Raw genomic sequence first — 13868 nt, 5'->3', positions numbered from 1 at the left:
CTTGCATGCTTTGCTTTGCCTGTTTAGGATTAGCTTGCTGCTGTGCAAGTAGATAGAAAACTCAACCTAGGACCATTGTGGAATATATGATAACTATTAGGCTCGAGTCAGTCTCCCTTCTAGTTTGTCATTTCCCAGTCTCTGGTTAGGAGAAAGTTTCTCCCCTGTTCAGGGGAACTACGTTGCCCTGATCCTCATACCAGATGAGGTACGTAGGCAGGAGGTCGTACGAGATCTCTCTGGGCACCCTTTTTCTTTTTGTGTGTGTTTGCTTGACAGTTGCTAGGCTCGAGTTCCCGACTCCTTAGTAGCTTGTTGTGTGTTCTTCTTCGTGTGTGTGTTAGGAGATGGATGTAAGCCCAGCGATTGGCATTCCGTATCCTATTGGTGTTTGTTGTGTGCTTGGAGTCCGATATAAGTCCATCAGTGGCATTCGGTTTCCAGTGTGGGTCTGTTTGGTTCAGAAGCCGATATAAGTCCAGCGATTGGCATTCGGGTTCCATGTTTGCCTGTTTGTGTTTTGTTTTGTTTGGCGTGCGTGAGCCGAACTACGGTAGCTCTGATTCTCGTTCCAGACGAGATACGTATGCATAGGATGCGATATCCTAGCGAGCTCTTCCCCCTTCTCCCACCTGTGGTGTCAGTGTGTGTGTGTGTGTGATGTTTGTTTTAGCAACCTTATCCTATCTTTTTGAGCGTGGATCCCGTCGAGTACGACGGATGCGTAGGGGTGCTAATACCTTCCCTTCGCATAACCGACTCCCGATCCCATTCTCTTTGGTCGCGAGACCATGTCTTTTCCAGGTTTACTTCGAGCGTTTCCTTTCCCTTTTTGGGATAAATAACGCACGGTGGCGGCTCTGTTTGTTTTGTTTTAGCCCGCCGGTTGTTTTTCGCGGATGCGACACTGTGTTCTTCCAAAAAAGAAAAATTAATGTTTAATGTCAAGCCATATTGAAGAAGAAATATGATGCATGATTGGTCTTTTGTGTACGAAATATCCACTAATAAGCATTGAAAACCATTGATTATTAATAGTCAAGAACATTCAACAAAGAGACAAACAACCAATCTTGTTTATTGTCTTAATATCTCTTAGACCAAGACCTCCTTTAGACAAAGGTGAGCAAATAATCTTTCAAGATGTAGTAATAAGCTTTCTGATGTTTATGCTATTTGTCTACACAAAATTTCCGATACAAGAATCTAATTTGTTAAGAAGATTGATTGATTGATCATTTATAAATCCTAAAACTATACAAAAGCATGTCTTGTATGATTGACTAGGTCAATTGAACTCAACCCATTAAAAAAAGGCAACCCTTCCAAGTAGCTAACTTGGCCAATACTTTATATGCTATGATTTAAAGATGATGAATTCTAGTTACTCAAAGATAATTAAAGGATATTTGTCCCACGATGAAGATGAATTCAAGCATATTTGCAAGGTGTGTCATCATAGATCCAGAAGAACTTCCATTTTAAAGCTTACATATGTGTTGACCATGATTCTGACCATATTCTTAAAAGAGATGGTTAATGACTTAAATATTTTTTCTAATAACTTTGCAAAACAACACAAGGTCATCTAAAAAAAATGTATCTATTACAAACTGATATGCATGTTTACTTACCCTAATCCTCAAACATAAATAACTGTCATTCCATAATTTTGTATTAGTCCAATAATAAAGTCATATAATAATATAAATTAAATAATTATTACACATTATTAATTATAATAAATTGTTATGAAAAATAATTTAAACAATTGGAGTTTTATAATTACTGATAATTATATATCATAGATTACCATAAATTAAATTTTAAAATTTTGAATAGTAAAAATATTAAATATCAGTATCAATGATTACTTTTTACTTTAATTATAATTCAGTACACTTAGATCCATTGTCAAATCAATTTCCCGTCACTAATAAAAACAATTTAATTTCTATTAATAAATTTATAATGATGGTATTAATAAATAAAAATTCATCAAAATTATAATAATTTAAAATTTCAATATAATTGAATATTTAACTCAAATTTCTATGAATACTTTAAAAAAATGATTAAATAAAAATATGACAATCCACTATGTAAAATAAAAATCTTAATATAAATGACAATCCAAAAAAAATCCAACAATGACAAATTTGTTTTTAAACAAAAGTTTACGAAAAATAAAGAATCCATAAACAATCCATATCCGGAAAAAACAGATAATTTTATAGTCACTAAGTTTTATTATAAATAATTATTGAGAATTTATTTTGAGTTTATTGACAATGATATAAAAGAAATAAATATATAAGAAATATAATAAATATGTAAACACTCCTAGTTTGTGTAACGCTTGTAATCTGTTTTAAAATACATTATAAAAATTAAGGTTTGCCAATTATACAAAATTAATTATCAAAATTGTAGTTTTTAACTTTTTCTTGATAAAAATAAATTATGGTTTCTCACATTTTACTAAAAATTTATTATTTCATAGCAATTTAACATTAGTTCATTAATATCACATCAAATCATAAAAACAACATAATTCATCACTTTCATGTAATTTCTACACTAATCAAAAGGGATTTTTCGAAATCTCATTTGGTCGCCCAAATTACTATATAGATATAGACACATATCACAACAAAGTGACAAAATGAGACTTATCCCATTTGGGCACAGATCCTAAAAATCATAGATTCCAAATAAGATTTCAATCGGATATATCTTACATCAATTTTCACACTTCTAAGGTATTAAATAAAGTATATGGCAAAAGGGTTGGGTCGAACCCCATTTGATGAGAGCATAGTTTTAACGATACAAACCTCCCGATAATACATTTATAGAGATAAGAAGTAATTCCATTTACCTCATAATCGAAGCTTTCTAACCAATTATGACAAATTCTTTATTCATATTACCGCTCTAAATGCTATGGATATTCCCAATTACCACAATCAACCACTTTCTATAGTTCCAATATTTTTGTGTTACCCCAATTTCTAAACCTTAGGTTAAAATATATAGTCACAATTTCTAATGGAAAAATATACTTATTTATTTATTATTAATAAAATAAATCCAATTAAATAATTATCTAAAAAATATAATATTTTTACTATAACACTTAATTTCTAAATAATTATTGCAATTAATTAAATAAACTTGTTAATTAAATATTTAATAAAAATCCCTATAATTATAAATTATTTCTAATAATTATAATTACTCCAATTGTTACTAAATAATTTTAAAATTATCTAATTATTTTTAATAATTTAAATAGATCCCCAAAACAACTATATTTGTATCAAATAAATGGGGCACCCCTATTTCAATTAAATAAACATTTGATTATAACAATAATATTAAATTATTTATAGAAATTCTAATTATTCTAACAACTGTTAAAAATAAAATTATCTAATAATTATTAATAATCTAAATTTTATTTTCTCAACTCTCAACCTCAATATTTCCCATAATTATTAAATTACTAAAATACCCCCAAATTCCCAAAAACATCAAAATAGCTCAAATACTCCAAAATAATTAAAATACAACAAATATCAAACACATCAACACTTCATAATTAATAAAAATTATTTATCTAAGTTTGGGGTGCTACAACAACCACCACAACACCTCAAAGATTGTTACAATGTGCATCTCAATATCAAATATCCTATTTCAGATTTTGTCCACCATGACAACTTCTCCCAAAATCATAAAGCTTATCTCACAACAATTAGTAACACTGAAGAACCTACATCATACACTCAGGCAAGTAAACTGCAAGTGTGGAGAGATGCCATGGCTCAAGAACTTTAAGCATTGCCAGATAATCAAACATGGGAACTAACCACTCTTCCACCTGACAAAAAGTTAATAGACTGTCGATAGGTGTACAAGATTAAATACAAAGCCACATGAGAAATTGAGAAGTATAAAGCTCGTTTGGTTGCAAAAAGATTTACTCAAACTGAAGGAGAGAACTTCCATGAAACCTTTGCACCTGTTGCAAAAATGACAATCGTTCGATGCTTACTAACTATTGCAGCCACCAAACAATGAATCATCCATCAAATAGATGTTAGCAATGCTTTCCTTCATGGCGATTTAGATGAAGATGTCTATATGAAACCTCCACAAGGCTACAAAACTACACATCCTAGCATGGTGTACCAGTTGGAGAAGTTATTGTACGGGTTACACCAAGCCTCTCGAAATTGGTATTCCAAATTATCAAAAACTTCGACTGACTATGGTTTCCAGGAGAGCCATGTTGATCACAACCTCTTCACGTACACCAAACCATCCATTTTCATAGTTGTCGTCATTTACATTGATGACTTAATCATTACTGGAAACCATGAAGAAGCTTATGCTAAATTCAAGCACTACTTGAGTCAATATTTTCATATGAAAGATCTTGGCAAACTTAAGTACTTCCTCGATATCGAACTAGCACACGACCAAGAAGGCTTATTTATCTGTCAACGAAAATATACACTTGATATTCTCACTGAATGTGGCATGCTTGGTTCCAAGCCTTCCCCATTCCCATGGAGGCCAATCACAAACTTGCCTTGGCTAATGGACCACCTTACTCTGATCCGTTAAAATATATGCGACTCATTGGTCGCCTCATTTACCTCACAATCACAAGGCCAAAATTAACATACTATGTCCATGTGTTGAGCCAGTTCATGCAAACACCCCTCCAAGATCATTGGGACGCAACTATGAGAGTCCTTCGATACCTTAAAATCCTCCCAGGTCAAGGCATCGTCTTACCTAAAAACAATGACCTCTAACTGATTGCCTTTTGTGATTCAGATTGAGCATCATGTTCCATAACACGAAAATCTACATAAGGATATTTGATGAAACTTGAAAACGCCTCCATTTCATGGAAAACAAAGAAACAAGTGACCATCTATCACTCCTCTAGTGAAGATGAATATAGAGCCATGACACATGCTACAAGTGAAATTATTTGGCTTCACAATTTACTGAATAGTCTTCAAGTCCCTTGCACGCATCCTACTCCATTATATTGTGATAATCAAACAACCATTCATTTAGCCGCCAATCCTATCTTCCACGAAAGAACTAAACACATTTAAGTCGATTGCCATTTCATCAGAGATCATATCCAATTAGGCACCATCACTACGACTCATATTTCAACTCAGCACCAACAAGCTGACATATTCACCAAATCTTTAGGAGCTAAGATTTTCAATGACTTCTTGCCCAAGTTAGGAGTTCATAATCCTCACTCTCCAACTTGAGGGGGATTATTAGAGATAAGGTTTATCATAACCACTTTTATAGGCTATTATTTAGGCTGCTATTTCTTTTTCCCTTTTATCTCTTATATTAGTTAGTTTGTTACTATTTTTTAGGTCCAATAACTTATATAACCAGTCAATTGTAACATTTATTTCATAAAAAACATATCTGAATAAATCTCTATAGGTAATCTTCAATATTATTCTTAATTAATTATGTTAATTATATATAAAAGTGAATTTAAAGAACTAAAAAGATAGAAAAACTCTCATCATATATTATAAAACAACTTATAATTTAATACACAAATTTTCTCCAAAACAAGTTATAAATTTTTGAAAGAGATGATTAAGAACAAACGGAAGGTCCAATAATTTCCGTTAAATAGATTTATGAATAATTTATTTATTGGTCTTGGAGTTGATGATGTAATTTGAAAGCGCATTGGGAGAGAGCGACAATCACCGAAATGCATTGTACATAGTCCAACATTCTAATACGAGTACTCAGGGGATGAATCTTCTTTTCTTTCCAATTGACTATCAAAATAAACAAATCATGCCACCTTTATCTTTAAATTAATCAAGTGCCTCTTGTAATTGAATGAGATTATGTAAACTTTAATTAATTTATTATCATTAAAGTGTAATTGCATGCTAGCATTAGCATCCTTCAAAATGATGCTCTTGATATTTCTCTGTCTGAATATTGACGTCAGTTATTAAGAAAATAATTAAATATATTAATCTTAAAAATAGATTTAGTATAATTTATTGAGTAATTTATACTAGTAAGTTGTTTTGATATATTCATCCATATTAAAAAAATAATCATAAAACAGAAATTACAAAAATATTTACAAAATTGTTTTTTTATTAATAATATTAAAAACATAAATTAAGTGATTGAAAGAATATATATTAAATACTTAAGAATATAATATAGAAAATAACATTAATAATTATAGAAATTGTAAAATAATTTATAACTTAACACAATTTTTTTTCTAGAACGATTTATAATAAAAAACCGAATGAATAATAAATAAGATTCACAAATTATAAAAAAAAATATTTATTTTAAAATAGAAAAAAGTGCAAATCATACATTTTATATGAGACTATAAGAAATAGATTTTTAATCAAACAATCATATGCTAATTATAATTACCTTATGATTGTTTTCTGCTTAAAAAGAGATTTCCAGAAAACTTATATATATTTCAAAATCAATTTTAATATCTATAAAAATGGAATCAAACAGAGCATGTTGAAAAAGATAAAAATATATAAAAGTATATATTTTATGTTGATCAATTTATTCATTTAAATTTGTAAAATATCAATTTAGTTTTTTCAATTGAAAAATATTAATCAATTTAGTTATTTACCCAAATTTTAATAAACTTAAAAGTTTTATTTAACATATTTATTATGATTGAAAAAATAGGCTAGGTGAATTTAAGAGACCTTAAATCTGATCTAATAAAAACTTTAAGGTTAAAACCGACCTTTTCATATTATATTTTATATAAATTTATTTAAATAAGTATTTTGATATATATTTAAATAGACTTGTATAATAATAAATCAATGTGATTAAACTTTATTTTAATATTTAACATATAATTTTTTAAAATCTTACTAATTCTAATATCATTTTCCAATTTTAGTTTATAATAATATATTTATATTTACAAAAAAATACAATGTATGTTCATAAGTATACAATATCAAAACTATTAACAAATTTGTAAATTACAATCTTGTTGTAAAATAAAATTAATTTTAAATCTAAAAATAATACAACTAATATAGACAAAGGCAATACAAAAATGATGTCGCACGTGTGCATAAAGTGCAAAGCAAAAACGAGAATAAGGATAGCGATGAAAAAGACGGGGGAGTGAAAAACACGCGCGAAAGGCGCGTAAGATTAATATAAGTTGCCATCTTTGTCCGTGAAATACAGAGACAGAGTCTCACAACTTTATACTTCAAGTCTTGTATTTTTCCCACTCACAAGCATAACACTATCTTTTTCATTCCTCCGTTTTTCTTCATTTTATGTCTCCGCCGTATCAAATTGGCGGCTCCGATCACACCGCCGCCTGATCTACCTCCCCTCTCCTCCCTTCCTCCGGTATCCACTCTTTCCTTTCCCCTCTCTCTCTCTCTGTTTTTTTTTTGCTTTGTATATGATTCATTCAATAATGCTCATGGTGATTTATATTTATATATATATTTTTTAATCAGCTTCAGTTTTAAGCATTATTTTATTCATTCTATTTGCTTCTTTAGATTTGGTTCTACCATTATCCAATATTAATTAATATATTGTTATTTCGTTTCTCATATATTTTTTAATCTCGTGATAAGATTCCAGCAATTGTTGGATCGCGTAAGTAATTTATGTAGATTTCGTTTTCTTGGAGATTTGATTTTTCAAACTATTGTTCAGTTTAGTCTCTAAAAGTCTCAGCTAGTTTTTTTTTTTTGGATTACATCAATCTCAATAGCTCAGATTAGGTTTTGTTTATGTAAGTAAATAGTTGATTTTGATTTTGGTGTTCTCTTGTTGTTCATGATTTTGAACTTGAAATTTGGAATACATTATATATTTATATTACAAATTTACAACTAATAATTGTTTTTTTTTTGGGTTTTGTTAACTTTTTGTTTTTAAACCCGTGATGACAACTTATGTTAGGGTGTTTTTTTTACAGATCGTTTTATGTGAGGGCAATAGATGATGGAGTCATGCGAGTGTATAGACACGCCATATCCGCCAGACGAACTTCTTGTCAAGTATCAATATATTTCTGATGTTTTAATCGCGCTTGCGTATTTCTCGATTCCTGTGGAACTTATTTATTTTGTTCAGAAGTCTGCTTTCTTTCCATATAGATGGGTTCTTATGCAGTTTGGGGCTTTTATTGTTCTTTGTGGGGCAACTCATTTCATAAACTTGTGGACGTTTTCCGCCCACTCTAAAGCTGTTGCTGTTGTAATGACAATTGCTAAAGTTTCATGTGCTATTGTGTCGTGTGCCACTGCGCTTATGCTTGTTCATATTATTCCCGATCTGTTGAGTGTTAAAACCCGTGAGTTGTTTCTTAAGAACAAGGCGGAAGAGCTTGATAGGGAGATGGGGCTTATTCTTACTCAAGAAGAAACTGGAAGGCATGTGAGAATGTTGACTCATGAAATAAGGAGCACACTTGATAGGCATACGATTCTAAAGACTACTCTTGTGGAGTTGGGTAGGACTTTAGGATTGGAGGAATGTGCATTGTGGATGCCGTCAAGGAGTGGTCTTAATCTGCAACTTTCTCATACTTTAACTTATCATGTACAAGTTGGATCTACTGTGCCAACAAACCTTCCTATTGTCAATGAAGTCTTCAATAGCCCGAGAGCTACGCGGATACCACACACGTGTCCGCTTGCTAGGATAAGACCTCTTGTTGGAAGATATGTGCCGCCTGAAGTTGTTGCTGTTCGGGTGCCACTTTTGCATTTGTCAAATTTCCAAATTAATGATTGGCCTGATCTTTCAGCAAAAAGCTTTGCAATCATGGTTCTCATTCTCCCTACTGATAGTGCTAGAAAGTGGCGAGATCATGAGTTGGAGCTTGTCGATGTTGTTGCAGATCAGGTTCGTTTGATTTCCTTTATTGTACTGGTTTGTGTTTTATCTGTACATTGTCTATTCTTTAATCTTTATTTTCGTTACTTTGTATTCCTTTACTGTTGATTGATTGCTTAAACCGTCATATTCATTGTCGCTGGTGCCTGGAAGTTCTGTTCTGACTATCATTGTGAACATGTTTTGGAATTTGGGGCATAGAATAATATGAAAATTAAGAAATGGCTATCAATCATTGGCCTTTTGGCCTTGCCTTAAACACTTGCAATTTCGGGTGTATATCGGTATTTCTTTTCCATTGTGGTAGAAGACAGCATATGGCACCTTGTAACTTAAGTAAAGAACCCTATGTATGCATTTAGACTGATCCTGGTGAATTCCAACAAGTGGCTTAAAAGAAAGACCAAATCACATAATTATGAAACTTACGATCTTTATATGTATTAATTATTACTTTTTTTTCTATAGAATTCTACGTGCAATAGTTAACATGTGAATTCAATCATATGTCATTTTCATTTCACTTAACCTTGTATTCAAGCCAATCCAGTTTTGACTTTGGACCAGACCAGAGTAGTCAATAGCGGCCAATAGCAGAGCGGAGGCCGGCTGCTATGGGAAGAGTCTTAGCGTGCAGAACACTATAACGACTGCTATAGGGTAAATAGCGGGGGTGGAGCGGTTTCTGTCTTGCTATCCTTTTCCCCATTGAAAAACCAAAATTACCCCCTTAAATTTAAAACATTTTAATGTTTTTCAATCAAATTTGAGTTGAGAATCAACCCTAACCTTTCTTCACCGATGTTTCTGCACTTCAGTCGTTTCAAAGATAATCACAAGTTCCTCCCTCACCTCTCTCTGCACTTCGTTCTTTCCTCTGCACTTAATATGTTCATAGTTATTATTCATTATTTATGCAATTTGTCCAAAAAGTGATCAAATAGCGGTCATCCCGCTATACGCTATCCACTATCCCATTTTTGGAGTCGACTGCTCTGTGCCGTTGTCTAGGATTGACTACTCTGCTTTGGACACATACAAATGGCTCAATATCTAGACTGAGATAGGATACCGTATAAATATTAAGAATTAGATTGAAAACAAGGGGTAAACAAACACATGATAATATCTAATTACTTCTCTTAACATCAAAGATTGAACATGTCTGATGCAGATCTGTCTTGGATAAAGTTATAACCAGTGCGTGTGGGACCTGACCTTTAAATGTTTTATTCCCTTACTTCTACGAGCATGCTTCCTAATCTTAATAATACCAAATTAAATACCATCTTTTTACTTGATTGTATGCCTTTTAGGAATATCACTTCTCACTAGATTAAATGACCATATTAACTGTTTTTGAAATTTGCCTTTGTGACATTAGATATAGCGCCACAGTTGCCATTTCAAAATTTTGCCAACATTTTCTAGTGCGTTTCCTCACATGCACCTCAGATGTGGGGACATGGTTGTGTTATTATTATTATTATTATTATTATTACATTTCACACTTTTTATTTGAGATACTATTCCTCCATAAGCTGAATCCCTTTAGTTTCTAAACAGGTAGCAGTTGCCCTTTCACATGCTGCTATTTTGGAGGAGTCTATGCGAGCCCGTGATCAACTCATGGAACAGAATGTTGCTTTAGATTTAGCTCGGCGAGAAGCTGAAATGGCAATTCATGCTCGCAATGATTTCCTTGCAGTCATGAATCATGAAATGAGGACACCAATGCATGCAATTATAGCATTGTCATCACTTCTTTTAGAGACGGAACTGACTCCAGAGCAGAGGGTTATGATAGAAACTGTATTGAAGAGTAGTAATGTTTTGGCAGCACTTATCAACGATGTTTTAGATCTGTCCCGACTGGAAGATGGAAGCCTTGAATTAGAAATGGGGAAAATCAACCTTCACGGTGTCTTAGAAGAGGTAATTTCTATAAGCTTTTCTGATTAAGCGGTCTGAGATGTCAGTAACACTATTCATTAGCTTTTACTGGGAACAGCTTTGTGATTGTTTTTTTCTATCTTTAATGCAGGTCATTGAACTGATAAAGCCTATTGCATCTGTGAAAAAATTACCTATTACTTTAATTCTGGCCCCTGATCTACCTGATAATGCCATTGGTGATGAAAAACGGCTTATGCAAACACTTTTAAATGTTGTGGGTAATGCTGTCAAATATACTAAGGAAGGCTATGTTTCTATCAGAGCTTCTGTTGCAAAACCAGAATCCTTGCAGGATTGGCGACCGCCTGAGTTCTATCCAGCATCAAGTGATGGTCATTTCTATATACGAGTCCAGGTACCTCGTGCATCTTCAATATCTGAAATCTCTATCCAATCATATATTGACGTGATTCATTTCTTGGGTTATATATTGTTATTATGCTATTGTTCTAGCAACTGTTAGAAATTAATCTAGGTATTGATTTCCGTCTCATGAGTCATGACTGACCCCAGCATCCTTCTTTGTACAGGTTAAGGATTCTGGATGTGGCATTCTCCCACAAGATATTCCGCATCTCTTTACGAAGTTTACTCAGTCTCAGAGTGGAGCGGGTCGATCCAGCAGTGGCTCAGGTCTTGGGCTAGCCATTTGCAAAAGGTAGGGAAAAACAGTCATATTTCTATGTCACCATCATTGCAAGTCACCATCATTGCACCTATTTGAAATGCATGTTAATGTTATTACTAAAATAGATTAGTTTTTGATTCCTCAAAATTGATTCAGATTTGTAAATCTCATGGGTGGTCACATTTGGATGGAAAGCGAAGGACCTGATAAAGGAAGCACAGCTACATTTGTAGTCAAACTTGGGATTTGTGGCAATCCAGATTCATCTGATCATCAAGCTACAACCAGAGGCCAAGCATATAGTGGAAGTGGAGGCCTTGCTAGATTTAAACACTTAGTCAATGACGGCGACATAGGTTTTTCTAATAGACGCAATCAAAGAAGTTTCTAATAATTCAAAACACCAAATTTGGACTCACGTCGACTTGGTTGTACTAAACTCTCATTTTGCAATATGCCAAATTGTATGGTTTGCTGTTTGCAGTTATAGAATAGGATTAATGTGTCCGTGTCAGACATGTTTCTAACAAACAGATTTTATTTACAACAATTAAGGAAATTCAAAAATAATCCACTGCATAATAACACTTTACCTAATACGTTTTAAGCAATATTCCCCAATTCCGACTGAACAAGTTGGTTCAACCGGTTGAATTCGGAATTGTTCAGTTCGTTGGTTAGTTTGATTCTGGTTGTCTAGTAATTGACCCAAGATTTATTTGTTGAAGAACTCTTTTTTACTTTGTTACTTTTTCAAATATTTTTTAATTTATAACTGTGTTAAATTATGATCTGATTTCTGTTCGATTTGTGGTCCCATTTTTAAAACAATAGTTTTAAGGAAGACAAATATCAATCTGAATCAATTGCTCTTCCGTATTGTTGAAGAGACTTAGTAGTATATGTTAATTAATTGAAATTCCTCTTATATGAAGTAAGTTTAATAATCTAAAAGAAATACATTAAATAAAACATCTTGGTTTGGTGATTTTGGTGATATGTGTTTGGTGATGTATGGTTTGTATTTTAGAACCACTCTGTGTGAGTAAATTTTATAAATAAGTTGTATGACTTATATTTCTTTCGGTGAATATTAGTCTGGTGAGACTATTTTGGTGACCTTTCTTTGGCAATATGAGGTTGTATGTGGGACCATTATTTAGTGAATAAATTATGAATACCTTTTGATAACTTATGATTTCTTTTGGTGAGATAAAAATTTGTTTATTCATATTTTCATGCATACGTATATTTTGGATTTAGGTGAGACTTCGGTATATTTGGTGGCCTCAGATCCATTTGATGGGATCGTTGGTTCAGTTGAGGAACCAGAGGTGGGTCTCAGATCTATTTGATGGAATCGTTTGGTTCAAGTGAGGGACCAGAGACCGTGGAAGAAATCAGTAACATACCTCTATTTTTCACCATTGTCATTTATAAGGTATAATCTCACCCTTTTTGTTATTGTGACGTTTGTGCTCCTCTTGAGTACAGAAAATCAGGTACTTAGCAAGAGTAGTTGCTTGCAAGTTGGAAGATGGCCTTGAAGGTTGTCTTTGTTTATATTTATATATATTGCTTATTAATGGTTTATATTCTCTGATCTGTAACATCGGGACAAGGCACATTATTTTGTTTGAGTTGTTGTTTGGAGTTATTTTTTTTTAGTATTTGCTTTAAATAATTATTTTATATTTTGAGATATTTTGAGTTCCGTTGTGAAGTTTTTGAAAAATACTCTTGAAGTTGCATGTTTTGTTTTAAGTAACATCCTAAGATGAAAATTCTCTTTTATATTAAGATTCGGGGTTTAGGGTGTCACGTAGCGGTATCAGAGTAGGTCAGTCCATCCGACCAGGTTTTTGTAATGTTGTTTGTTTCCTAGTATGCATGTGTGTCAAACACGTCGGTACTTACTTGTTTCCTTTACCACTTTTTAGCAGGAGCAAGATTAAAACAAGTGTGGGAGAAGCTTTTGTTTCTCTGTGTTTATGCAGGTGTGAAGAGTGCAAGTTGTTATTGCAAGGGTTCAGGTGATATTAAAGTTGTGTAGTTTTTTCAAAACCGAAATGGATGTGTATTTAATATTTCTACCTGCCAGTCAAGTTGAGATGTATTTGAGGGAGAACAATCATGTATTGTTGATGTTTGCATCTCGGAGAATGGAGAATAAATGTGACGGATAATGCAGTACCAGTGGTGTGCGATTCCTCATGTTTTTTCTGAAGATATTTGTGACTTGCCTCCAGAGCGTGAACCTGAGTTCAACGAAGGTGAATGGTTGTCTATTATGCTAAGTAAGTGGGTGGGCTTGTGAAAGATGGTG

At 32.7% G+C, this 13868-nt stretch overlaps 1 protein-coding gene across 1 annotated transcript; it reads left to right on the top strand.

Moving 5' to 3' along the window:
• The first annotated feature begins 7273 nt into the window (after positions 1-7273).
• On the top strand, positions 7274-12112 carry LOC127132643 (ethylene response sensor 1). Its single transcript, XM_051061604.1, has 6 exons — positions 7274-7452; positions 8036-8967; positions 10525-10893; positions 11003-11269; positions 11445-11572; positions 11699-12112. The coding sequence occupies exons 2-6, from the start codon at positions 8059-8061 to the stop codon at positions 11931-11933; spliced, it is 1908 nt and encodes a 635-aa protein (XP_050917561.1). The 5' UTR covers positions 7274-7452; positions 8036-8058; the 3' UTR covers positions 11934-12112.
• The last annotated feature ends 1756 nt before the right edge of the window (positions 12113-13868 follow it).

Source organism: Lathyrus oleraceus, chromosome 3 (genome assembly GCF_024323335.1).
Source record: "Lathyrus oleraceus cultivar Zhongwan6 chromosome 3, CAAS_Psat_ZW6_1.0, whole genome shotgun sequence".
Lineage (NCBI taxonomy): Eukaryota > Viridiplantae > Streptophyta > Magnoliopsida > Fabales > Fabaceae > Lathyrus > Lathyrus oleraceus.
The sequence above is the reverse complement of the archived record's forward strand: the minus strand, read 5'-3'. Positions and strand labels throughout refer to the sequence as shown.

Bases quoted from the DNA above. Each gene is read 5' to 3' on its own strand.
- LOC127132643 (XM_051061604.1), top strand. From the start codon at position 8,059: ATGATGGAGTCATGCGAGTGTATAGACACGCCATATCCGCCAGACGAA. The intron at 10,894-11,002 runs GTAATTTCTATA...TCTTTAATGCAG, and splicing joins TTCACGGTGTCTTAGAAGAG to GTCATTGAACTGATAAAGCC. The intron at 11,270-11,444 runs GTACCTCGTGCA...TTCTTTGTACAG, and splicing joins ATTTCTATATACGAGTCCAG to GTTAAGGATTCTGGATGTGG.